The sequence below is a fragment of the Lissotriton helveticus genome, chromosome 5_2, assembly GCF_964261635.1.
Source record: "Lissotriton helveticus chromosome 5_2, aLisHel1.1, whole genome shotgun sequence".
NCBI classification, from domain to species: domain Eukaryota; kingdom Metazoa; phylum Chordata; class Amphibia; order Caudata; family Salamandridae; genus Lissotriton; species Lissotriton helveticus.
Genome location: NC_136066.1, coordinates 10,221,214 through 10,247,754, shown reverse-complemented (window position 1 = coordinate 10,247,754; position 26,541 = coordinate 10,221,214). Strand labels below are relative to the sequence as shown.

General features: G+C 49.9%; 1 protein-coding gene across 2 annotated transcripts in view; it reads left to right on the top strand.

Annotated features, from left to right (window-relative positions):
• Window positions 1–224: 224 nt before the first annotated feature.
• The window catches only part of TOR2A (torsin family 2 member A), a 58,390-nt gene continuing 32,073 nt past the window's right edge, over window positions 225–26,541 (top strand). The window contains exons 1-3 of one of the 2 annotated variants that reach the window (XM_078646655.1): window positions 225–428; window positions 3,216–3,481; window positions 14,465–14,640. In XM_078646655.1, coding sequence (XP_078502781.1) covers window positions 302–428; window positions 3,216–3,481; window positions 14,465–14,640 — 569 coding nt within the window. In that variant the 5' untranslated portion in view covers window positions 225–301. Of the gene's footprint in view, window positions 429–1,732; window positions 1,792–3,215; window positions 3,482–14,464; window positions 14,641–26,541 lie in introns of those variants that run through there. The other variant, XM_078646654.1, reaches the window with a different exon arrangement.

Sequence of the window (26,541 nt, the reverse complement as noted above, 5' to 3'; positions counted from 1 at the left end):
GGGACCGCAGAGTAGGCCGGGAAGTGTAGTACTGCCGTAGCGCAGGCCTCAGTGTAAGCATGGAGCCGCTGTGCACGCCGGGAGGTGTAGTACTGCCGTAGCGCAGGCCTCAGTGTACGCCTAGAGTCGCTGTGCAGTAGTCCGGTGACGCGGGTCTGGCGCCGCTGTGCACGCCGGGAGGTGTAGTTCTCCAGTGACGCAGGCCTGGCGCCGCTGTGCACGCCGGGAGCTGTAGTACGTCTCCCTGTCACCCGCCTCGCTCGCGCCGGTGTCCGGACCCGGAAGTGCTCCTCTGACCCGAATGTCGCCGCTTCCGCCGCTGCTGCTGCTGCTCCTGGCCGCCCCCGGGGCCCCCTGGGACCTGCGGGCCCTGAGCTGCGGCCTGGGGGCCGGGGGCTGCGACTGCGAGTTCAGGCCGCGGCTGGAGGGTGAGTGAGGGGGGGGGGGCTCGAGGGGCAGGAGCCTGAGGGGGTCTCCCAGGGCTCTGGGGGGGTGGACAGGGGCAGGCTGGGGGGGCTCGAAGGCTGGCTCTAGTGACCCTGGGGGGTGTGGAGGGGGCTGCCTGAGGGGGGTAAGAGGGGGGCGGGGCCTGCGGCTGGAGGGTGAGTGAGGGGGGGGGCTGGAGGGTGAGTGAGGGGGGGGGCTGGAGGGTGAGTGAGGGGGGGGGCTGGAGGGTGAGTGAGGGGGGGGCTGGAGGGTGAGTGAGGGGGGGGGGCTGGAGGGTGAGTGAGGGGGGGGGGCTGGAGGGTGAGTGAGGGGGGGGGGCTGGAGAGTGAGTGAGGGGGGGGGCTGGAGGGTGAGTGAGGGGGGGGGCTGGAGGGTGAGTGAGGGGGGGGGGGCTGGAGGGTGAGTGAGGGGGGGGCTGGAGGGTGAGTGAGGGGGGGGGGGCTGGAGGGTGAGTGAGGGGGGGGCTGGAGGGTGAGTGAGGGGGGGGCTGGAGGGTGAGTGAGGGGGGGGGGCTGGAGGGTGAGTGAGGGGGGGGGGCTGGAGGGTGAGTGAGGGGGGGGGGCTGGAGAGTGAGTGAGGGGGGGGGGCTGGAGGGTGAGTGAGGGGGGGGGGGCTGGAGGGTGAGTGAGGGGGGGGGGGCTGGAGGGTGAGTGAGGGGGGGGGCTGGAGGGTGAGTGAGGGGGGGCTCGAGGGGCAGGAGCCTGAGGGGGTGTGTGGAGAGAGGGGGTGGACAGGGGCAGGCTGGGGGGGCTCGAAGGCTGGCTCTAGTGACCCTGGGGGGTGTGGAGGGGGCTGCCTGAGGGGGGTAAGAGGGGGGCGGGGCCTGCGGCTGGAGGGTGAGTGAGGGGGGAGTGGGGTACCCCAGGGCTCTGTGAGGGGTGTGCGGGTCTGGCCCACCCTCGGCTCGGGTTAGTTCCTGGTCGTTGAGTTTCTGGGGCCCCACTGGACGCTCTGGAGCCCCCTGAGGGCCAGACTCTGATTGGGGGGGACGAATCCAGGCCAGTGAACACGACTCACAACTCAAAGTGCAAATAATAAATCAATGTCCAGGCAGGTACTTGTTTTTATAAGAAAGAGGAGTGTTTTATTTCCAATTCTACACATGCAAAGGATGCAACATTCATCACCATCCTCCTCATCGAGGTCCGGGTTCAAGGACTCGTCAGACTGTTCTGCCCCCTCCTTCATGTGACATGTCCAGGGTTATTCCCCATTCCTGGCGCTCGCATCAGCCACACTCCGGCTCTCCTGTCTGTGGTGTCTCAGCATCGCTAGCAGCCCCAGGAGACGTGCGGCGAACGATGATGAGTGATGGGAGTTGCTCCCACGAAGCGGACAGAAAAGGTAAGTTGCCTAACGGAGAGGTGGCTGCTGGGGTGACCCTCCAGCTACCGACCTGAGCTCAAACACCCTTCTGGGGCATCTTAGCCAACCTCAGAGACTTCGTCAGGAGTAGATCAAGGCGTGCAGGCTTGAGTCGCTGGTCACAGCAGTTTTTCTTTGGTTCAGACCGACGGCCTGAACTCTAGGCCCCAGTGATACGGGCAGCCCCTTCTGACTTAGGGGGTTCCCATGGTACTCATGACCAGGGCGCAGACTCTTCTTAGGTGATCACACTACCTACATCACCCCCTCATTGCATAAAGGTTCACCAATCTCTGCAGTCACAGTTCCTGCGCACTTGCCCCAAACTCAATTCACTGGTGACCCCCTCTGGCATATGGGGCCACCTCAGTGCGCCTTGGTGCTTCCCGTCCAGCACTTCTGATATGGCTCAGACCAACACAGACCTTTCCTGGCATATGAGGGTCACAGAGCCAATATTGCACATGGGCACCTGCCCGATTAATACACCGCCTCACACCTCGCTCAGAGAATCCTTGTGCAGGACTCCCCACTGGACCTCACGCCCTCCAACGCTCTCCTCTCCCTCACAAGGCACACAGGTCTTGTCAAGCATGCAGGTGATCTCTGTGCCCTGTGTGATGTCTCCTCACCCAGCAGGGAGACTAGCAGGCCTTTGCCCACGTCCTAGTCACAGGCAGGCATCTTGCACAACTTCCCCATCTCACAGCCTGTCTGGCAGCTTGACAGATGACATATTTTTGGGGACTCAACTTCCCCTTCTTGGTGTCCCTTTCCAGACACCAGATGTAATTTAGGATCTGGGTGTTTGAAGTTTTATTGTGGGGTTCTGCTTCTTTTGAAGTGGAAACTTCTCCGCTTCATCAATCGGCCAGAACTTCAGTGCTGAGCGGCCATCAGATACTGTTGCTGCAGAAACAGAATAACTGGATCGTGTGTGGGTCAGTGCTGGTGGGTCAGGTTGTGGGTTTTTGGTGACATATATTTAGTTTGATTGTTAAGTGTTTACTTTTGATGAGGTTCTGTGGGTCTGGTGTGTCAGATTTACTCTCCCTTTTTTTTAAAAACAGTTTCTTTAAAAAAAATAGGAAAACTGTTTTTGGGTGTAGGGTTGCATGAGCTGGTCTAGGGCCATGGATCTGGTTTCTAGACCCCTGTTGGGTCTTGTTCCTGAGTTTCTGGGCTGACTAATTACTGGGTTCAAGTGAATTGTTTCTTGTGTTCCAGTGGATGTGTCTCTGAGTCTGGCATCTCCGATACAGAGTGCGTTAGGTGATAGTATGTTGCTTCCTAAGTGGCGGTGGGTTTAGGGTTGTGTGAGTTGGGCCAGTTCCCTGGTTGTGGTGGGATTGATTCTGGTGTCCAGTGAACTACACTCTTAATTTTCCTTTCATTCTCCACAGAGCTGGACTGTGACCTCGCCCGCAATGTCTTCGGCCAGCATCTGGCCAGGGAGCTCCTTGTGAGAGCAGTATCTCATTTTGTGGGGACACCGGATCCAGTCAAGCCCTTGGTGCTGTCCTTCCATGGTTGGAGTGGGACCGGTAAAACCTATGTCAGCTCCATGCTGCTGAAGCACCTGTACCGCCAGGGCAGCCGCAGCCCGTACGTGCACCAGTTCTCTCCAACCCTGCATTTCCCGCATGCTGAGCATGTCGACCAATACAAGGTGGGCACAGATGTGAGCTTGGTATAGTATGTGGGGAACAGTAGTTGGATTTTGGAGAGCAGCATTGGACCGTGGTAGGGAATGAATATAGCATGGGCTGGTTCAGTTGGTGGAGTATGTGATAGTCGCAGGCTTGATGAATACATATAATATGGAGTTCTCTAGTCTGATGAACAACAGTATGGGGAGGCAGGGTCTGGTTGTAGCCGTGGATAACATTAGCATAAGTCTGAATGCTGCAGAAGATATGATAAACACAAGTTGACAGCACAGAGTTTGTGAGGGCCCGGGTCTGAAGACGGTGGAGTACGTGAGCGCCCTGGGTCTGAAGGCGGCGGAGTATGCGAGGACCCAGGGTCAGAAGACGACAGAGTATGCGAGGGCCCTACGTCTGAAGACAGCAGTTTGTTTGAAGGCTCTGGCTCTGAAGTCGGCAGAGTATGTGAGGGCCACCAGTCTCACAGCAGCTGAATATGTGGCAGTCGCAGCTCTAGTGACACCATGAATATGGCGGTCATTTAGCTCGCAGCAATGGGCATCACTGATTTGTTGACAGCATATATGGCAGTGACAGATGTGATGACCACATGAACATGTGGCAGCCGAAGGTGTGATGAGGACCTGCTTAGTATGTGGGAGCCAAAGGTGTGATGAGGGCCTGCTTAGTATGTGGCAGACGAAGGTGTGATGAGGGCCTGCTTAGTATGTGGCAGACGAAGGTGTGATGAGGGCATGCTTAGTATGTGGCAGACGAAGGTGTGATGAGGGCCTGCTTAGTATGTGGCAGCCGAAGGTGTGATGAGGGCCTGCTTAGTATGTGGCAGCCGAAGGTGTGATGAGGGCCTGCCTAGTATGTGGCAGAAGGGCATGCTTAGTATGTGGCAGCCAAAGGTGTGATGAGGACCTGCTTAGTATGTGGCAGCCGAAGGTGTGATGAGGGCATGCTTAGTATGTGGCAGCCGAAGGTGTGATGAGGACCTGCTTAGTATGTGGCAGCCGAAGGTGTGATGAGGGCCTGCCTAGTATGTGGCAGCCGAAGGTGTGATGGGGGCCTGCTTAGTATGTGGCAGCCGAAGGTGTGATGTGGGCCTGCTTAGTATGTGGCAGCCGAAGGTGTGATGTGGGCCTGCTTAGTATGTGGCAGCCGAAGGTGTGATGAGGACCTGCTTAGTATGTGGGAGCCAAAGGTGTGATGAGGGCATGCTTAGTATGTGGCAGACGAAGGTGTGATGAGGGCCTGCTTAGTATGTGGCAGCCAAAGGTGTGATGAGGGCCTGCTTAGTATGTGGCAGCTGAAGGTGTGATGAGGGCCTGCTTAGTACGTGGCAGCCGAAGGTGTGATGAGGGCCTGCTTAGTATGTGGCAGCCGAAGGTGTTATGAGGGCATGCTTAGTATGTGGCAGCTGAAGGTGTGATGAGGGCCTGCTTAGTATGTGGCAGACGAAGGTGTGATGAGGGCATGCTTAGTACGTGGCAGCTGAAGGTGTGATGAGGGCCTGCTTAGTATGTGGCAGCCGAAGGTGTTATGAGGGCATGCTTAGTATGTGGCAGCTGAAGGTGTGATGAGGGCCTGCTTAGTATGTGGCAGACGAAGGTGTGATGAGGGCATGCTTAGTATGTGGCAGACGAAGGTGTGATGAGGGCCTGCTTAGTATGTGGCAGCCAAAGGTGTGATGAGGGCCTGCTTAGTATGTGGCAGCCGAAGGTGTGATGAGGGCCTGCCTAGTATGTGGCAGCCGAAGGTGTGATGGGGGCCTGCTTAGTATGTGGCAGCCGAAGGTGTGATGTGGGCCTGCTTAGTATGTGGCAGCCGAAGGTGTGATGTGGGCCTGCTTAGTATGTGGCAGCCGAAGGTGTGATGAGGGCCTGCTTAGTATGTGGCAGCCGAAGGTGTGATGAGGGCCTGCCTAGTATGTGGCAGAAGGGCATGCTTAGTATGTGGCAGCCAAAGGTGTGATGAGGACCTGCTTAGTATGTGGCAGCCGAAGGTGTGATGAGGGCATGCTTAGTATGTGGCAGCCGAAGGTGTGATGAGGACCTGCTTAGTATGTGGCAGCCGAAGGTGTGATGAGGGCCTGCCTAGTATGTGGCAGCCGAAGGTGTGATGGGGGCCTGCTTAGTATGTGGCAGCCGAAGGTGTGATGTGGGCCTGCTTAGTATGTGGCAGCCGAAGGTGTGATGTGGGCCTGCTTAGTATGTGGCAGCCGAAGGTGTGATGAGGACCTGCTTAGTATGTGGGAGCCAAAGGTGTGATGAGGGCCTGCTTAGTATGTGGCAGCCAAAGGTGTGATGAGGGCATGCTTAGTATGTGGCAGACGAAGGTGTGATGAGGGCCTGCTTAGTATGTGGCAGCCAAAGGTGTGATGAGGGCCTGCTTAGTATGTGGCAGCTGAAGGTGTGATGAGGGCCTGCTTAGTACGTGGCAGCCGAAGGTGTGATGAGGGCCTGCTTAGTATGTGGCAGCCAATGGTGTGATGAGGGCCTGCTTAGTATGTGGCAGCTGAAGGTGTGATGAGGGCCTGCTTAGTACGTGGCAGCCGAAGGTGTGATGAGGGCCTGCTTAGTATGTGGCAGCCAATGGTGTGATGAGGGCCTGCTTAGTATGTGGCAGCCGAAGGTGTGATGAGGGCATGCTTAGTATGTGGCAGCCGAAGGTGTGATGAGGGCATGCTTAGTATGTGGCAGCCAATGGTGTGATGAGGGTATGCTTAGTATGTGGCAGCCGAAGGTGTGATGAGGGCCTGCTTAGTATGTGGCGGCCAATGGTGTGATGAGGGCATGCTTAGTATGTGGCAGCCGAAGGTGTGATGAGGGCCTGCTTAGTATGTGGCGGCCAATGGTGTGATGAGGGCATGCTTAGTATGTGGCAGACGAAGGTGTGATGAGGGCATGCTTAGTATGTGGCAGCTGAAGGTGTGATGAGGGCATGCTTAGTATGTGGCAGCTGCAGGTGTGATGAGGGCCTTCTTAGTATGTGGCAGCCAATGGTGTGATGAGGGCCTGCTTAGTATGTGGCAGCTGAAGGTGTGATGAGGACCTGCTTAGTATGTGGCAGCCGAAGGTGTGATGAGGGCCTGCTTAGTATGTGGCAGCTGAAGGTGTGATGAGGGCCTGCTTAGTATGTGGCAGCTGAAGGTGTGATGAGGGCCTGCTTAGTATGTGGCAGCTGAAGGTGTGATGAGGGCCTGCTTAGTATGTGGCAGCTGAAGGTGTGATGAGGGCCTGCTTAGTATGTGGCAGCTGAAGGTGTGATGAGGGCCTGCTTAGTATGTGGCAGCCGAAGGTGTGATGAGGGCCTGCTTAGTATGTGGCAGCCGAAGGTGTGATGAGGGCCTGCTTAGTATGTGGCAGCTGAAGGTGTTATGAGAGCATGCTTAGTATGTGGCAGCCGAAGGTGTGATGAGGGCCTGCTTAGTATGTGGCAGCCAATGGTGTGATGAGAGCCTGCTTAGTATGTGGCAGCCGAAGGTGTGATGAGGGCCTGCTTAGTATGTGGCAGCCGAAGGTGTGATGAGGGCCTGCTTAGTATGTGGCAGCCGAAGGTGCTATGAGGGCCTGCTTAGTATGTGGCAGCCGAAGGTGCGATGAGGGCCTTCTTAGTATGTGGCAGCCGAAGGTGTGATGAGGGCCTGCTTAGTATGTGGCAGCCAAAGGTGTGATGAGGGCCTGCTTAGTATGTGGCAGCTGAAGGTGTGATGAGGGCCTTCTTAGTATGTGGCAGCCGAAGGTGTGATGAGGGCCTGCTTAGTATGTGGCAGCCGAAGGTGTTATGAGGGCATGCTTAGTATGTGGCAGCTGAAGGTGTGATGAGGGCCTTCTTAGTATGTGGCAGCCGAAGGTGTGATGAGGGCATGCTTAGTATGTGGCAGCTGAAGGTGTGATGAGGGCATGCTTAGTATGTGGCAGCTGAAGGTGTGATGAGGGCATGCTTAGTATGTGGCAGCTGAAGGTGTTATGAGGGCATGCTTAGTATGTGGCAACCAAAGGTGTGATGAGGGCCTGCTTAGTATGTGGCAGACGAAGGTGTGATGAGGGCCTGCTTAGTATGTGGCAGCCAAAGGTGTGATGAGGGCCTGCTTAGTATGTGGCAGCCAATGGTGTGATGAGGGCCTGCTTAGTATGTGGCAGCCAAAGGTGTGATGAGGGCCTGCTTAGTATGTGGCAGCTGAAGGTGTTATGAGGGCATGCTTAGTATGTGGCAGCCGAAGGTGTGATGAGGGCATGCTTAGTATGTGGCAGCCGAAGGTGTGATGAGGGCCTGCTTAGTATGTGGCAGACGAAGGTGTGATGAGGGCATGCTTAGTATGTGGCAGACGAAGGTGTGATGAGGGCCTGCTTAGTATGTGGCAGCCGAAGGTGTGATGAGGGCCTGCTTAGTATGTGGCAGCCGAAGGTGTGATGAGGGCCTGCCTAGTATGTGGCAGAAGGGCATGCTTAGTATGTGGCAGCCAAAGGTGTGATGAGGACCTGCTTAGTATGTGGCAGCCGAAGGTGTGATGAGGGCATGCTTAGTATGTGGCAGCCGAAGGTGTGATGAGGACCTGCTTAGTATGTGGCAGCCGAAGGTGTGATGAGGGCCTGCCTAGTATGTGGCAGCCGAAGGTGTGATGAGGGTCTGCTTAGTATGTGGCAGCCAAAGGTGTTATGAGGGCATGCTTAGTATGTGGCAGCTGAAGGTGTTATGAGGGCATGCTTAGTATGTGGCAGACGAAGGTGTGATGAGGGCCTGCTTAGTATGTGGCAGCCGAAGGTGTGATGAGGGCCTGCTTAGTATGTGGCAGCCAAAGGTGTGATGAGAGCCTGCTTAGTATGTGGCAGCCGAAGGTGTGATGAGAGCCTGCTTAGTATGTGGCAGCCGAAGGTGTGATGAAGGCCTGCTTAGTATGTGGCAGCTGAAGGTGTTATGAGGGCATGCTTAGTATGTGGCAGCCGAAGGTGTGATGAGGGCCTGCTTAGTATGTGGCAGCCGAAGGTGTGATGAAGGCCTGCTTAGTATGTGGCAGCCGAAGGTGTGATGAGAGCCTGCTTAGTATGTGGCAGCCGAAGGTGTGATGAGGGCCTGCTTAGTATGTGGCAGCCGAAGGTGTGATGAGAGCCTGCTTAGTATGTGGCAGCCGAAGGTGTGATGAAGGCCTGCTTAGTATGTGGCAGCCGAAGGTGTGATGAGAGCCTGCTTAGTATGTGGCAGCCGAAGGTGTGATGAGGGCCTGCTTAGTATGTGGCAGCCAAAGGTGTGATGAGAGCCTGCTTAGTATGTGGCAGCCAAAGGTGTGATGAGAGCCTGCTTAGTATGTGGCAGCCGAAGGTGTGATGAGGGCCTGCTTAGTATGTGGCAGACGAAGGTGTGATGAGGGCCTGCTTAGTATGTGGCAGCCGAAGGTGTGATGAGGGCCTGCTTAGTATGTGGCAGCTGAAGGTGTGATGAGGGCCTGCTTAGTATGTGGCAGCCGAAGGTGTGATGAGGGCCTGCTTAGTATGTGGCAGACGAAGGTGTGATGAGGGCCTGCTTAGTATGTGGCAGCCGAAGGTGTGATGAGGGCCTGCTTAGTATGTGGCAGACGAAGGTGTGATGAGGGCCTGCTTAGTATGTGGCAGCCGAAGGTGTGATGAGGGCCTGCTTAGTATGTGGCAGCCGAAGGTGTGATGAGGGCCTGCTTAGTATGTGGCAGCCGAAGGTGTGATGAGGGCCTGCTTAGTATGTGGCAGCCGAAGGTGTGATTAGGGCCTGCTTAGTATGTGGCAGCCGAAGGTGTGATTAGGGCCTGCTTAGTATGTGGCAGCCGAAGGTGTGATGAGGGCCTGCTTAGTATGTGGCAGCTGAAGGTGTGATGAGGGCCTGCTTAGTATGTGGTTGCAACAATGAGTATGTCGCAGATGTGATAATTTAATAATAGAGAGGGAGTTTGGCCCAAGGGGACGAGGAACAGGCAGGGCCATATATATGAATAAGAAAAAGTTTGCCTGAATCTCTACTTCTTACAAGCTTTTATCATGTATGCTTATAAGCCAAACACATTTTTTCTATGTTTGTACCTGTATTTTATTGATACCTTTTTTTTAATCCTATTTTATCATTACATTTTTTCTGTGAAAAGGAGAACCAGTGCACAATTTACATACAGTAAATAAAAAAAAACGTACAAAACATTTACATTCCTCTAGTTAAAACCTACTATACATACTACATCATAGTACACAATTATATACAATAAACTAAATAAATAAATTATAACCTTAAGTGCAGGTTATACAGTGAATTTATCAATATCATAGATTTTTAGAAGAAATATCTATATGTCCATAAGAGCACAAAGTCATTAATCATATAGTTCATCAAAGTAGAAATTAATTCTGAATTTAATGAAATACAGGTTTTTTTTAAATTCCTTATTCTTCTGTGCTTTTTTAGGTGTGCCGACGCGTTTCGAATCTTAGGTCATCAATGCCTGGATTCTCATCAGGGCTTTCTGTTTCTCTGAAAAGGTGCAAGTGGGTATTCCTAATCAGTTGTGTCTTAGATTACTCTCCGTTTTCTCTTTTAGTCGAGGATTCTCTTCTGTGATCTCTAGATCGACGTGAGGTCGTCTATTCAACTATATTGCCATGGCTTCTTATGTGAAAGTAGGGATATTTTCATTCATCCAGTTATATTCGAAAGTTATGGGCCCACGCTCTCCCTATGTTGCGGCTTTTTTCAGGTTATTTAGACGATATTTACTTCGCTCATAGAGCGTTTCCCCGAGCCGGTGTTCGTCTTTCTCGTTAGATCACGAAGACTGTTTGCGCTACTTCTGGGTGCTTCGGGTGTTTGATTTAGGTCGCAATTCCTAGTTAAGTTTTTGGCTGCATTCCATGTCAATCTCTCGTTCCTTGATGTTGTGGCAGGGTTCAGTTTGTGTTCAGGGGTGACAGATGCTTGGTGGGCTGAAGTGAAGGGAGGGGGGCATTTGGGGGTTGGTTCTTTGGATGGTTGTTTAGCTTCCATACTGAGGTCACACCGCATCCCCACCTCCTCCTGGGTGGGGGAGGGAGGTGGCCATAATCTGGAACTCGTACAGTGTTGGAGTCGGGCACACTGCGCTTTAAATTTGGCACTTGGATTGTCAATGGCCATAGGTTCAAGAGGGAAGCGATCTTGCTGGAGGCCCGGAAGTGGTTGCCTGCGCGCTCCTATTAGAGGAGACTCACATGCTGGCCAATCGGAGTGGGTGTGTAGGTTTGACTGCTACTGGGAGTATTACACTGGCTACATCCACAGCTCTAGGGGGGGTTATCCTTCTCTGCAAGTCCGTTCCTTTGGAAGTGAGGGAGTTGTTTCATGACAAGTTGGTTTGTTGGGGCAATGTCTGAGTGAACGTAGAATAGCGTAAGCGTGTCTGTTCCCTCCACCTGCAATTACGAGCACCCTGAGTGATTTGCTCCTGGCGGGAAGGACAGTGGCGGGCGGTGACTTTAACTCTGTTATTCATGAGCCCTCCCTTGATAGTTCTGGCCCTCATGCCTCCTGGTTTCCCCCTTGGCGGGTGTCCTGAGTCTCTGGGCCTCCTGGATATTTGTCGTCTTTGCAACAGCAGCGCTGTTGAACACACCTTCCACTCCCAGGTCCACCACACTCAATCGAGAGTGGACCTTCTCTTTACCCTTGCTGAAGACCCTGAGGCCGTTCGCCACACACTCCCCGGTGGAGTTGGTGACCCCAGGAGGGGCTGGGGTGGGGGCTTTAGTGTCTGGCTCCTGCAGAAACCTGCTCTTGTCGACAAATTAAGAGGGAATGGCCCTATTCTTCCCAACCAGCTCTGGCTCAGTTTTCTCTGCGGTGGTCTTGTGGAAGGCCCTGAAGCTTGGCTTCTGTGGCAGGATTGTGTCCTAGACTGTGCAGCTTGAGTGAGATCTCCGACCTGTCTCAGCTGAAACTGAGGTTCTCTCTTCCCCTCAGTTGACCTCTGCCCGTGGACAGGACCTGCCCTACTTTTTTGTATGAAAGGGAAAACCCCTCCAATAGCAGCGTTTATAAAATTCTTGCTCAAAGCGGATCAGTTATTTTCAACAACCAATCTGATGATCACCGTGTAGTTTGTCAACCCTTTGACCTGATGTCTGCATCTTTAGAAGTATCTTGGTAATTGAATGGTTTAATGCTGTTTGTAACAATCTTCTTTACAACAGGTGGCGTGCAAACTTTAACTTTAGGCGAACAAACATGATTGCACTCTAATCAGATGAGTCTAAATTTAAAATCCTCGTGCATTGGAGAAACTGTACGAACACGTCTTCTAAAATTTAGAAACCGCAGGAAAAGGAGGGGCACGGCGTCACTTATAACAAACCAATCATGTCACTGTCCCCTGGTGACTTCGCATGGACAAGTCCACAATTTAACCAGGAAAAGGAAGGCAAAAATACACCCCAAGAGTCTCCGTAGCAGCATGCCTGCACTAAAATGTGGGAGAAGGAGGGGCACTGAGCCACTTTTAACAAATCAAGACCTTTGCCGACTCTAGGGGATTTTGTACAAACATATCCGCTCTTTATCCAGGAAAAAGGCAGGAAAAGGACATGATTTTAAACAAATCGACAATGCAGCTAACTCGAGCTGATTTTAATGAACACGCCAACACGCTGGTATCGACATCTTTATATAATTTTTTGCCTCTGTATTTTAAATAGAAATGTGTTTAAAATTATGCCTTTTAATGCCAGGTAGAAGTTCTTGACCGCATCTAGTGGATTTGTAATCTTCTGTTGGTCAGGCTGTGTAATATATTCTAGTTAAGTGAAGTAAATATACTTTGCCATCTGGGAATGACTCTATGCCTATGTGGACTCCTTGTACCTGGCATCGCTCGCCTCCCAGCATAGAATATACAAATCTAGAGCCAAAGTGGGGAAACGTGTATACTGACTGTCGAAGAGAGATCGGTAGGCTTGGTGGGTGGCCTCCATCCACGACCCTTGTCTGGGTTTGGTGGTGGAGTCACAGGGGATATTTATTTAAAACGTTTTATATAGCGCTGGCTAGACCCAGAGGTATCCGAGCGCTTTACATGAGCATCAGATCATAGTTACAGGTTACATCGTTACAAAGGTTACACAGTTATTAGAGCATGGCAACATAGTTACTTGTAAAGTCGAGATAAACAATAAGCACAAATACGTAAGGGGAAAAGCCGGCAAGGTGAGAGATTCAGGGGAGGAGGGAAGGAGCTGGGGAAGTAGACGGGTAATGAAGGCGGGAAAGCGTAGGGGAGGGTAAAGGACATCGCATGGAAAGAGGAGTGGAAGGGCGACGGGGACACAAACCGGTAGACGAGCCAAAGCAACGTCCAACGTCCAGTACGCTGTGGTCATAGGGGAAGTGGTATCACTTCCCTATCTCTATTGCGAGAGGCTCCCTTTACGCAGTGGACTCTCTCAGAGGGGTCTCTGAGACTCCAAGGACTACATACTGGATCCTTCCCCAAAAAGGGGAGAGGGAGTGCTTTGGCAAGGGGTGCCATACCATACCTCAGCTGTGAGTGGCTCCCTTGGCGCAGTGGACTCACTCCCCGGGTTCGCTGAGACTCCAGAGTATAAATATTGGATCTTTCCCCAACAAGGGGAGAAGGAGTGCTTAGTCAAAGGGCACAAAGGACAGGGGGTAGGCAGAGTAGCAGGCAAGGTGAGAGATTCAGGGAAGAGGGGATAGGAGCTAGGGAAGAGACAATAAGGAGAGACGAAAAGAAGTCTGCCTAAAGACCGACTGGGTAGGTGACGACCAAGGAGGGAATCCACGGCCCATCTCCCCTGTAGCTAAACCAGGTAGCTCCATCGGGCATCAGACAAAATAGTTCGGTTTCAATACATTAAGAGAGGAGGGAAGGAGAGACAAAAATAGAGGGAGGATGCGGGAGGAGACGATAGGAGAGACGAAAGGAAGTGCAACAATGTGGTTCAGCAATATACTAGAAAAAGAACAACAAGTAAACATTAAATAAAGCAGTCAGAAATACATTAGGGGAGGAGAGAGAGGAGAGCGAAAGTAGTGAGGGGAGGAGAGGAGAGAGAGTGAGGATAAGGAAAGAGACAACCATAGAGACGAAAGGAAGTCTGTCTAAAGACCGACTCGGTAGGTTATCCAACTCGTTTGCCTGGTACTATGTTGCCTTTTATGCTACGAAATATAACGAAGGCAGGAGCGGGAGCGCCCAAAGCTGTATCATGTGCCGTCCTCCAGCCTGTCCAGCCTCCTTTGTCCACTGGGATCAAAATTGCTTTATGCCGTGAAGGTGCATCTGACGCTGCCCGAGGAGACTTCACGTGGCTCTGGCACATGCAGTAGTTTGGGGGTCCCACTTGCCCTCGTTTTAACAGGCTTTGAGAAAGCATTTGACTCTGTGGTGATTCTATCTGCATACCCTTCTGGAGAGGATGAATTTCAGCCCCATCTTCCACTCCTATGTTAGGCTGCTGTACTCCTCCCCTGGGGCGTGCGGCTGCGATAAGCAGGGTTCAAATGGATGCACAACACCGGGGGATCTGCTTGGGTGGGTTCATGAGGACCTCATGGCCCACAACGCAGACAATGTGCTGCTATATGTGAGTCGGCAGAGTCCATAGGATGCTGGACGTGTTCCGGTAGGCATTGACCCTCGATGTTTCTTTGGTCAATAACTGGTTCAGTGGAAAAATGCCTTTTCAAATATATGTGTGCTTAAAAGTGTGCTGTAACCTGATATGTTTAAAAATTAATATTGAGTATAACTGAATAGTGATAATTTTATTGACCTCTGAAGGATAAAAGGTTGAGTTGCTCTACTAGGATTCAAAGGTGAGACTTGAAGGATGCCCCTAGATCTTTGGAGGGGGGATGCATAGCCCTGAGCCCCCGCTGACTGAGCCCAGATCCAGTTTGGTTCAGTGGTCACTTCACACAAGTTCTCTCCAGTGATCAGGTCTTTGCTGCCATATTTGAAAGCTGATCGTGTTTTGTTTTTTGGGTTTTAGGAGGATTTGAGACGCTGGATCCAGGGTAACCTCAGCTCCTGTGGCCGCTCCGTCTTCCTCTTCGATGAGATGGACAAAATGCACCCAGGCCTCATCGATGTGATCGCGCCTTTCCTGGGGCCCTCCTGGGTTGTGTATGGAACGAACTACAGGAGAGCCATCTTCCTCTTCATCAGGTACGTGGGTCCAGCCTGTGGAATGTCCTGTGGGCTGGTGATCTGCACAGCAGTGGCCCTCGTAGAGGAGCCCAGCTTTATGGTGCATGGGCTTTGTTTCATGGATTACTCATTGGAGCACGGCTGGGCACGGATCAGCCATGAGTTCTTTAACTTGAAGCAGGTTTGAAAGCAGATCTTAGGACACGCACAGCTTTGAGCATGATTGTTGCATTGATCTTCTTAATTCCAAGAAAATTGGAGCAGGAATAGAGAGGAGAAAAGTTAAGCCATTTCGTATTTATTTAGAAGGTTTTATATAGCGCTAGCTCCACCCGAGGCTATCAGAGCGCTTTATATCAGCAATGGAAGTACACAATAAAAAACAATCATGGCAGTTGAACGAAACGGGTTATACAGGCGGTCAAACAGAAATAAAAATACAGGGAGTAATTTAGGAAACATAGTGAGTACAATTACATATAGGATGAGATCGAGAAGCAAGTTGCAGGAACCAGAATGTTATTGTAAATAGTAAATTTAACAGTATGCCCAGGAGGGCTCATAGGACATAATAGGTAGTGGGTGGTAAAGTGAGTGGGAGGGGGGAGAGGGAGGCGACAAGAGAAATGGGGGGGTGGATGAGTGATGGGGGAAGGCGGAGTAGCCTAAGGAGGGAGGAGGAGAGGTAGTCAAATAGGAGACCCGGGATTTAGTTTCCCCAAAATTTAGTGAGAGAATGAATTTGAAAGTCTTTTTTGAATCTGGAATAGGAGGGGTTGCATCGAAGGTCTTTGGGAGGGCATTCCAAATGGTTGGGGCCTTGCCAGAGAAGGAGCGGGACTTCGAGGCAGTTTTTTTGAGTAAGGGGGTATGAGAAAAGAGTGTTGGTGCTTCTCAGTGTTCGGGCACAGCCAACTTTTTCAAGTTTAGTTACGAGGTAGGATGGGGTCTTCTGGTAAAGGGCTTTGTGAGTAATAGGAGGATCTGCCTTCGATGGGGAGCCACTTGAGGGACTTGAGGGCAGGGGAGATTTTGTCAAAACGTTTACAGTTTGTTGTTAGTCTGGCGGCGAGGTTGAGAACGGATTTGATGAGGGCCAGGTGGATTTTGGGGGTGCCAGAGAGAAGGGCATTACCATAGTCAAATCAAATCAAATATTTCTTTATTCGGTTTTTTCCCATGTACAAAACCATAAAAGCACACTTAAAACGTTTCATTTTCCATATTTTATTATATTAAAAATGCCAATATTAAAAACAGTTGTTTTTAAAAAAAGATCGATCTAAAAAAATTGACAGTTCATACTATGTACATGATGCCATTTGCAGATAGGTCTATTGATATTAGCACATGCACACTGGGGATCTTAGCACATATAGATACTAAATGTATTCGAAGTTAGGGCGGTGGCGGATAATGCACTTCAAAAACGTAACCATGTATTTTGCTAGCCGTTCCTCATCTAAAAACTGTAAGGAAAGCAGTTCGAGACGGCATCTTCTGATACCCATGGATTTTAGTATCAGCATGAGCCATATCTTTCTATGTTCACTATAGAATTTACAGAATAGGATAGTATGAATGGTTGCCTGGGTAGAAATATCATCACATGGGCAAGGTGGTAAAACAGTAGCCCAATTATTTCTCGTTGGAAAGGCAACCAAACAATGCAAAAAATGTAACCTAAACCGGATCAAAAGGAATCTCTCAAAGGTGGTACAATCATAAGTTAAATAAGGCTGAATTGAGAAAGTAGTTTGAATAGCCAGGCTATGTATTGTGGATGGTTTAATAACTTCTTTAGTCAATCGCAGTTCTTCAAGATGGGTTAGACACTGCGTCTGGAAAGCCTTCCTTGATAGCTCCAGGATTGAGAGAGGTGTGTGATAGTATTTTTCCAACCCCAGGTCATACAAGAAACTTTATATATAGCATAACCATCCAATTTTATGTACGTTATCCAAGGCAATACAATCTGAAATAATCCTCTGTGAAAAGGTGATTTTATCTGAGGACCAAATACGGTGCCACAAAAGAAGTGGTTGTATTTTAACTACATCAGCCAGGTGATAGAGACCCAATTCCATGTGACATGAAAAGGTAGCTGTGCTCCGAGGTACGGCGAGAAGATACCTCAAAAAGGTATTTTCAACCGCTTGTAGGGCATCTGTGTTTACGTACCCCCACACACCCGCCCCATACATTGCTACTGCTAAACATTTGGCTTTATATATCTGAGAAAGCTCGAGTGGTGGCCTCTTTCCTAATTTTCTGGAAAAGTTTACCAGGGCGGTAGTGGCTTTCATAACAAGCATTTACAATGCAATGGTTTTGACTTTGTTAAAGTTAGAGTTGTTACGCCGCACCCGGGAGGCATATATTTTTGGGACATTACCAGGTTTACAAGGTCTTGTAAATCTAGGAAACGATGGGAGTTGCGTGGGAATACACATGCAACACCCATGAAGTGCCTACGATGGGCAGAGTAACCCAGATTTTTGGAGCGAAGCAAGGTGCCTTTGCATGGCTTAAAAAATCAGACAAGTTTTGCGTCGCTCTTGCACTACGCTGCGTGGTGCAAAAGGCGACGCAAACAAGGTCATAAATATGGCCCTTGCTGAACCTACCACGCTGGTTCTTAGATATTTGTAACTATGCAGCAGATAGCTACGAGAAACAGAGGTAGATGGTTGCTCAAAGCAGACATTTAGTTGAAGGACCACATCCAAGAATCTTCCACACAAGTGTCTTGAGAGAGCTTTTGCTACAACTAATGCTATTGAGTTTTCAGCGCTTATAAACTGCAGTCGCTAGTACAAAAAATAAAAAACGCGTTATTATGCATGTAGCTCGGCAAAGCCTCAGGTCGATAAAATGCAAACACGTATCATATTTCTAGTTGTAAAGAATGTTTTTGTTATGAAATATGAAAAATGATTAGCCAGCTCAGCCAGTTCAGCAGCAATGTTACCTTTCCCTGTCAGGAAGGTGTGTTTTTTCTGTTTTGTCTGACCCTTCCATTAACTGTCAGGGGTAAAGTAAGACCTCTAAATCGCGGAATTTTATCTGCCGCCTCTCACCGTCATTTACAGTGCTGACAAAATGTTTGCAAAGGCTTGAACTTTCTGTCTGGTTTCCATTTCCAAAATTCTGTAGCCTATTCACATACGTTGCTCTCCATGAAAAGCCGACTCTATTGACTGAGGTCGCCAGGGAGACGAAAAAGCGACCGCGAGAGGACAAAAGCATCCGTGATGCCGAGACTGACATTGTTGAGCTAGGGCTTGGAGTTTGATGTTCAAGGGAAGGAATTTAAGCAGTGGATGCCCAGAGATTAACGTAGCAAGCGCCCTGGCAACCGCAAAGAGCAGCCCGGTGATTTGGACTCTGGCCAAATCTAGCCACGCTTTGAGTGCAGGTATCACAGAGGCGGCCTATTTGTGAAACTGCTGTGCAGCACGAGTAGTGTGAGCCAAAACCACGGCCACACACGGCCACACACTGACGGGAGAGCGGGAACGGCCACGGGAGAGCGGGAATGGCCACACACTGACGGGAGGGGGGCGGGAACGGCCACGGGAGAGCGGGAACGGCCACACAGTGACGGGAGAGCGGGAGGGGGGCGGGAACGGCCACGGGAGAGCGGGAGGGGGGCGGGAACGGCCAAACACTGACGGGAGAGCGGGAGGGGGGCGGGAACGGCCACACACTGACGGGGGGCGGGAAACGAACCAACAGCGGGAGGGGGGACAGGAAAGGGAAGACTCACCTGGACTTCCTCGGCCGGCCTAAACAAACCTCGACGAGCCCGAAAAAACGCCCCGCCCACCGAGTGAACACGTCTACATGACGTGAGCAGAAAGGGAAAAATTCTCGGGAACGCCCCCGAATCTGGTCCGGCCTTTGACGGACAGATCCGGCTCCCAATGGCTAGCCTCCATTTATGGAGCTAGCCAATGGGAGGAGGGGGCGGGATACCCGACCCCCACATAGAGGATTAGAGGATATCATTAGATTTTGCTAGCGCATGCGTACTTCGTACGCATGCATCGCTAGTCAAAACCTAAAAAGGAGTTTCCTGGACTCAATTGCCGGTTTCCAGGTGATTTTATGATCAATAATAATTCCAAGGTATGGGTATTTTTCGGTGCTAGCTAATTTTTCGTTTTTCAGATAGATGTCTTTTGTTCTTTTCTTGGCGGACTCTGCTATCATAACAAACGTTTTTTTGATGTTAATGTTTAGGTCCAAATTTGCCATGAAGGAACTGTATCTGTTTAGCGCCTTCTGTTGTTCAAGGGGCGTAGGAGCCAATATTACTGCGTCGTCGGCGTAGAGTACCAAAGTCAATTTTGGATAGAACAAGAGAATAGATAATTAATTTGAAGTCTTCCGCTGGGATAAAAGGTTTGATTTTTTTTTTTTTTTTTTTTTTAGATGCCGTAGAGTGAAGAGTGTACTTTTTTGCGGAGTTCTTTACATGGGAATTAAGTGTGAGTTTATTGTTGATGGTGATGCAGAGTGATTTAACCGAATCGGCGAGGGAGAGAGAGCAGTTTAGCGCATTAAGGTTGGCGATCCATGATTGAATGTGGAGAGGGTTGTTTTTGGGAGAGAAGAGGATAATCCCAGTTTTGTTAGGGTTGAGTTTCAGATGATTGTTGTGGAACCAGGTTAGGATCTTGGTTAAGGCCGTGTTAAGGTGCAGGATATATGCATGGGATTTTATTTTATAGTACAATTGGGTGTCATCAGCCAATAGGTGGTAGTTGATTTTTTCTTGTTTGAGTATCCGGGTAAGGGGTTCCATAAATAGGTTAAAGAGCACGGGAGAGAGGATGGAGCCTTGAGGGAAACCAAGGGAGCCAGAGGTTGGGCTACAGAGGCAGTTTTGAATTTTAATTTTTTGGGTTCTATGTTGGAAGTATGAGGAGAACCAGTTAAGGACGGTGCCATTGAGGCTGAAGCGATTTTTGAGTGTGTTGAGTAAGGTTGGGTGGTAGGCTGTGTCAAATGCCGTGGAAAGGTCAAGAAGGATGAGTAGGTAGGTCTCGTCCTTGTCGAGGGCGAGGTGAATATCATCGACTATGTTGAGAAGCACGGTTTCCGTGCTGCACCCTTTGCGGAAGCCAGATTGAAGGGGGTCAAGCAGGTTGAACGAGTCAATGTGTTTGTCCATTTAGAGAAGGGCACATTTTTCCAGGGCTTTGGAGAGGAGGGGGAGGTTGGAGATAGGATGGAGATTATTAGGGTCGTTGGGGTCAGCTTTGGGATTTTTGGGGATGGGAGTGATTTGCCCGAGTTGGAGGGAGATGGGCACACTCCCTGTTGAAAGGGAGGCATTGATGATGTTGGTCCAGTAGGGGGCGATGACATGTTTGAGTTCTTGGATGAGTGCAGAAGAGAGAGGGTCTTTGGTGTGGGAGGAAGGTTTGATTTTGGCTAAAATGTTGAAGACATCCTGGTCAGAGACAGGGTGGAAATTATGCCATGAGGCGTTATTTTTAAGCGGAAGGGAAATGGGTTCCGGAGGGGTAAGAGCATGGAGGGGGCATGAGGGAGTCAGGGATGTGTTCAAGGGGAGTGGTGGGAGAGGTGTGGTAATCAGGGGAGCTTGAGGGGTGAGCGAGGGTAGAGTATCGAGGAAAGTGCGGTCTATTTTTGCGATCTTTTCCCCCCCCCCACAGAAAAATTGGCAATTTCTTTGCATTTGTTAATAGAGGCCACCGGTTAATGAGTCTAGGGGCGATTTGATTTCCAATAATGTTTAACAGTTCTCTAGGTCTGTTTTTGGCACAAGAGAGTTGTAGACGAAAGAATGATGCTTTCTCGGAAAAGATGTGTTTTTTATAAGAGGATCTTGCAGTTCTAAGGAGGGCAAGATGGGATGGGGAGGGGTGTTGTCTCCACGTTCTTTCCGCCAGTCTCAGTGAGCGTCTTTCTTTATTAAGGTCTAGGGTGAACCATGATTTAGAGGGGGCTTTTTTTTAATGTTTTAGTTTTCAGAGGGGCAAGTTGGTCTAACACCTCCGATACAGTTTTGTTGAACTGCTCTGTGAGTTAATTAGCATTTGAAGAGCGAGGTTGAGACTAAGTTGGGATTAGAGTTTATGTTCCAGTGTGCTAGGTGGGATTTGTTTAAAATTTCTGGTTACAATTGTAGCTTTATTTATTTTTATAGGGGCAGGAGGGGCTGGGGGCGATATTGTGAACAGAATAAGATGGTGGTCAGACCAGTCGATGGGGATGATGTTGTATAGGGATGTAAGATCTGGGTTGGAGATGATTGCGTCTAGGATAGCTCCTTTGGGGTGGGAAGGGGAGAGGCAAAGTTGTTTGAGGTCGCTAATCTTAAGGAGATTATTGATGAGGTTGATTGCCGGGTCATCAGGTTCGTTCCAGTGGAGATTAAGATCTCCTAGGAAGAGGTTTTTGGAGCTGGAAAGTAACGATTTAGTAAGGAGGTCAGAGAATTCTTCTGCAAAGGGAAGGGGTTCACCAGGGGGATGATAGATGTTATGCAGTCGTTTGGGGGGTGGGGTGGGGAGCAGTTCATTTTGAGTTTGGCGCCTAATTATTCGAAGGTTGTGTAGTCAGTGTTATTAATAGGGGAAAGTTGTAGTTCTTCTTTAAAAATGATTGCTAGGCCACCCCCTATTTTTTCAGGTCTGTCTCTACTGAGGAAAGAGTAGCCGGGCGGGGTCAGAAGGTCGATGATGGGTGTTGAATGGTCTTTGAGCCAGGTTTCCGTGAGAAAGGCGATGTCGGTACCTTCATTAAGAATGGTTTCTGAGATTTCTGTCACATGTCGGACAGTTGAACGGCAGTTCACGAGCATGCAGGTAAGGGGTTTGGCGTTGGCGATAGGGGGGGCAGTAATTGAATACTGGTGAGTTGGGGGGAGGGTCTGGGGGAGCTAGGAGGCTCAGGGATTCTGCTGGTCCCCAAAATAACAGGGATTTTGGAGTGAGAGGGGGAGAGGCTTTAGGTGAGGGGTCGTTAAGGTAGGTGAAGCAGAGGGCAGAGAGGTCAGGTCAGGTCATCCTGACTGAAACCTGGCTAACTGAATCTTCGACACCTATAATGGACATTCTGGTTCCTCCCAACTACCACATTATCAGGCTAGACAGAGCAGGCAAAGTAGGTGGTGGAATCGCATGCATCTACTGGAATAACCTCTCTGTTCAGAAAGTCAATTCCACCGCCCTACCATCCCCAACATCCTGGGAATACATCTGCCTCGACATTATTAGTGAGGGCAAACCAATATGCTCTCTTCACAGCATCTACCACCCACCCAGGGACAACTTCACCTTTTCCCAACAAATCATGGATATGATCTCAACCAATTCCGGACGGCAGCTCACCCAAATATACCTTGGTGACTTCAACCTCCACTGGAACGATAGCAACGACGCGGTGGTAAATAGTCTTAAAAACTTCCTCGATGCCCTCAACCTCACCCAAATATGCAACAGCCCGACCCACGAGAAAGGTTCTACCCTCAACCTGATCATCTCCAAAGAGGACTCTATCCAACTCGAGTCCATCCAACCCTGTGACTGGTCAGATCATCATATTGTCACATTCTTTATCAATGAAAAAGTTAAAGTTAACCCGATTCAATTCTTCAAGCCCAAAGTCTGGAAAAGAGACATGAAAAAACTCAACCCATGCTCTTTGCCCCCTAACAGGTGCAATCTCCTACTGCTACCGACAGGCGATACGGACGTTCAAACACTGACTGACCACTATCTCAACGCTATGACCTCTATAATTAATGAGGCGGCACCTATGCAGCTAAAAAGAGTCTCTACTAAAATCTCCAATCCATGGTACGACGGGAGACTCAATGAAGATAGACGAGACATGCGAATAGCAGAGCGTACCTGGAGCTCAGCTCCCTCGGCAATGCACCTAAAAGATCTGAAGAAAAAGAGAAACGCCTACTTCGAGAAAACTGTTTGAGCTAATCAGATCACAATCCAAGGATCAACCCCAACCACTCCTCACTGGGCGTGAGGCACCCTCCTGTGAAGACTTCGCTGCTTTCTTTACCCAAAAAACTGACAACATAAAGAGCGATCTCCTCATTGACGCAAGCCTCTACTCCAAACCCCAGTGCCTAGCAGCCACTGAACCAAAAAACAATGCCACATGGTCAACCTTTGGCACATACACGGAAGACGAAATTGGCAAACTGCTCCGCACCCTGAAACCATCCAATCATCTCACGGACCCCCTTCCTGCTACCGCAGTAAAAGACTTTACCCCTTTGCTTATCCCTCTCTGGACTAAAATTATCAACAGTTCTCTCCAACCAGGAAGCATACCCGACTCCCTCAAAGTTGGTCAGGTCACACCTCTTCTAAAGAAACCTACAGCCGACCCCTCTGACCTCAACAATTACCGTCCCATTACCAATATTCCCACTCTCGCCAAACTGCTGGAAAAATGCGCACAACTACAATTGTCTAAACACATTGAACAATTTGATCTCCTCAACCCTCACCAGTCAGGCTTCCGAGCAGGACACAGTACAGAAACTGCTATGACTCACATAATTGACGACGCACTTCAAATGCTAGACCAAAACGACACCTGCCTCCTCATCCTCCTTGATCTCTCTTCAGCATTCGACACCGTTAAACATGAGAATTTACTAGAGCTTCTAAACACAAGAATGGGTTTATCTGGAACTGTTCTCAAGTGGTTCACCTCCTTTCTTCACAACAGGTCGCAGAAATTCAAAAGCAACAACCTGATGTCCTCGCCAATACCCGTAACGCTAGGCGTCCCACAAGGATCCTCCCTATCCCCAACTCTGTTCAACCTAGTCATGGAACCCCTCACCACCTTGCTACAAGCATCCAATGTACACTTTCACATGTACGCAGATGACACCCAACTTTATCTCAAATTACAATCACCCAATGACATCCTGCTCCTGAACTCAACGATCAGATGCACCCAATCCTGGCTTGCCGACAATCATCTCAAACTCAATGCCCTGAAAACAGAGTTCCTTCTGATCTCACCTCCAGCGAAGGTCTCCACCACTCAAATTTGGCTTAAACACCTAACCGCACTCAATGTCCAACCCACCATCGTGGACTCAGCAAAATCTCTAGGCATAACACTCGACACCAATCTGAACATGCAGCAACATATCAGCAAGGCAAAAAAAAAGCAAACTTCCAGATCAATACTCTGAGGAAACTTAAACCCTACCTCCCAGCCAAAGACTTCCAAACTGCAGTACAAGCGCTAGTCATCCCTCGAATTGAATACGGCAGCATCGCCCTCTGTGGACTCCCCCTAACTACAACCGCACCCCTAAGAGCTTCTCTAAACGCTGCAGCGAGACTCATCACTGGGTCAAAAAAACACTCCCATATTACCCCTGACTTGAAATCCCTGAACTGGCTGCCTTTTGAAGCCAGAATACATCTGAAAATCGCCTGCATGACACACAAGGCGTTACACCTAAACTCACCCGGCTACCTCGCTCAGAAACTGACAATCTCTGGGGGTATACAATCTTCTGCTGAAACCTCGAAGATTCAGGAAGGAAAAAAATATAAGCGCTCCTTCTCAGGAATGGCGCCTAGGATCTGGAACTCTCTCCCGCCCGAAACCAGGCTTATCTCTTCCACTACACTCTTTAAAAAAGAAGTAAAAGCTATCCTCATGGCTAAATACACTTGAGCTATTATCTCGAACTCTGGTAACACTCTGCACCGATCTATACTACATGTTTGACCCATTTGTTTATTTGTATTAACTGTCTTATTACTCACATGTTTGGCTTTGTAGCCACCTATTTGTATTAATTGACCTATTGATTTATCTGTTAACCATGCTCCCTCATGTACTTCTCTTTGTAAAGCGCTCTGATATCTGCAAGGATCTTGTCCGCGCTATATAAAACTTTCAAAATAAAAAATAAATAAATAAAAGGGCGGAGTAGGTGTTATAGCATTTCGAAGGGGTCCATGAGAGGAGTGGTGGTGTTAACCCATGTTTGGGAACTAAGTGTTTTCGAGGGATAGCACTTGGGGGAGGGGGCCAGGAGGGGCGGGCTATGGGTTTATAGGATTTGAACCAATTGAAATCTTTTCTGAGTAGAGTAAGTTCAGTAGCTAGGGTAACAAGATTATCGTCCAAGTTACGAAGTGTCTGGCTGAGGTTAAAAAGGAGGGAAGTGGAGGGGGGTTAGGGGCAGAGTGACTAGGGAGATGAGGGTGACATCTTGGAATGAGCGGTTTATCGGGGGGAATAATGTGGGTAGGTCTGTGTTTGAATGAGGAGTGTGGGAGGCCATGGGAGGGGAGGGTGGTGTGGCCCGGTATTGGGATGGAGGGATGGGAATGACGTGCGATGGCTTGGATGGGGTTGAGGGGGTAAGGGGCGGAGTTGAGGGGTGCATGTGAGGTGTGAAAGGGAATGTGGTATCGGCGTAGTGGGTGGGTGAGAGGTTAGAGGAGGAGGGGGCCAGGACCTGAGGGGTAACGGTCGTAAGGGGATGATTTATAAGGGGAGCGGGGTGTTAGGGAGGTGATAGGGTGTTGGAGGTGGATGGTCATTCTCGTTATCGTAATTTCACCGTTACAGGACTGCAGTCTGATTGCAGACATGTTCCATGAAACAGTCCGCTAATGTGTGTAGTTGGGGTTGTGGTGGGGCAGGGAGCGCAAAGCGTCCTTTTAATGCCTGTTTTTCACAGTACGGAGTTTGGAGATTCACAACAAGAGTAAACCAAGCCCCTTTTTGTTCCTTTTGAACTTCTGTTGCTTCTCCAAGCACAATTCATTTACTAGAGGGCTTGCGTTCAGATGTGAACACTTGAATTCAATTAATTGAAATAATATTGTTTTTTTTAAAAATAGTTTTAATCACAGAAAGTGTACAGGACATCAACAGTGCACTGCAGTGGATGAGTGTCCATAATAACATGAGGTCCACGATCCAGTACAGCTCGTCTTTCAATCTGCCTTACTTCTGTACAGCTGTATGTTCAAATAGTGTGCACCAAAATTCTGATTCCTGTAGACCCGGAACAAACCCTGCAGAGCGGCAGGGGAAAAGGGTAAGGGAAGAGGGAAGAGAAATGAGAGAGTTAAAGAGAAGTGGTGCCATTACTGTGCGGGCTGGAGGTACCCTGCATAGTGCATTCATTCATTGCGATGGAGCAGACTCGTAGGGGACCTGTGGATGGAAACTAACACACCTCTGCAATGGTTCCCAGATGTCCCTGGGTCTGTATGGGCATCTGTTCCCAATAGTTAGTCAGCTGTCCCTTACAAAATGCTGCATCTCCCGACCAGTCAGCAGAACGGGTGCAGCATCGTCTTCCACAGCACGTGGCTATCTGCTTGGCAAGAAGCCGGAGCAGAGCCACCAGCTACCTACGGGATGTCGGCACATGTTGCACCTATTTATTTATTTTTAGGATTTATAGAGCGCATAGCTGCCACAGCGACGAGGCGTCCCAGCGCTATCAGAAACCCAAGAACCGGAGCCAGGAAGTAACTGGCGGTCGATACATTACTAGCAGAGAAAAAGCTAAGTTTTTAAGGCTTTGCGAAATGCCAGTTGATTCGGCATTACTCTCATCGAGAAGGGTAGGGAGTTCCAGAGTTTTGCGGCCAGGTAGCCAAAAGAACGACCTCCGGCCCTCGCTCTCCGGATGCATGGGACACAGACCAAGGCAAGATCAGCGAAGTATGCGTCCTAGCTCGTAGTGCTTCAGCAGATGGAATAACCCTGGCGGGCCTGTTGTGTCAGAATCTTATGGGAGTAACACAGTGCCTTAAACTCAATACGACGCTCAACTGGCAGCCAATGGAGTCTAGGCAGCACATGGGCAACTGAGTGCGATCTAGGTAGAGCAACCAAAAGCCAAGCCGCCGCATTCTG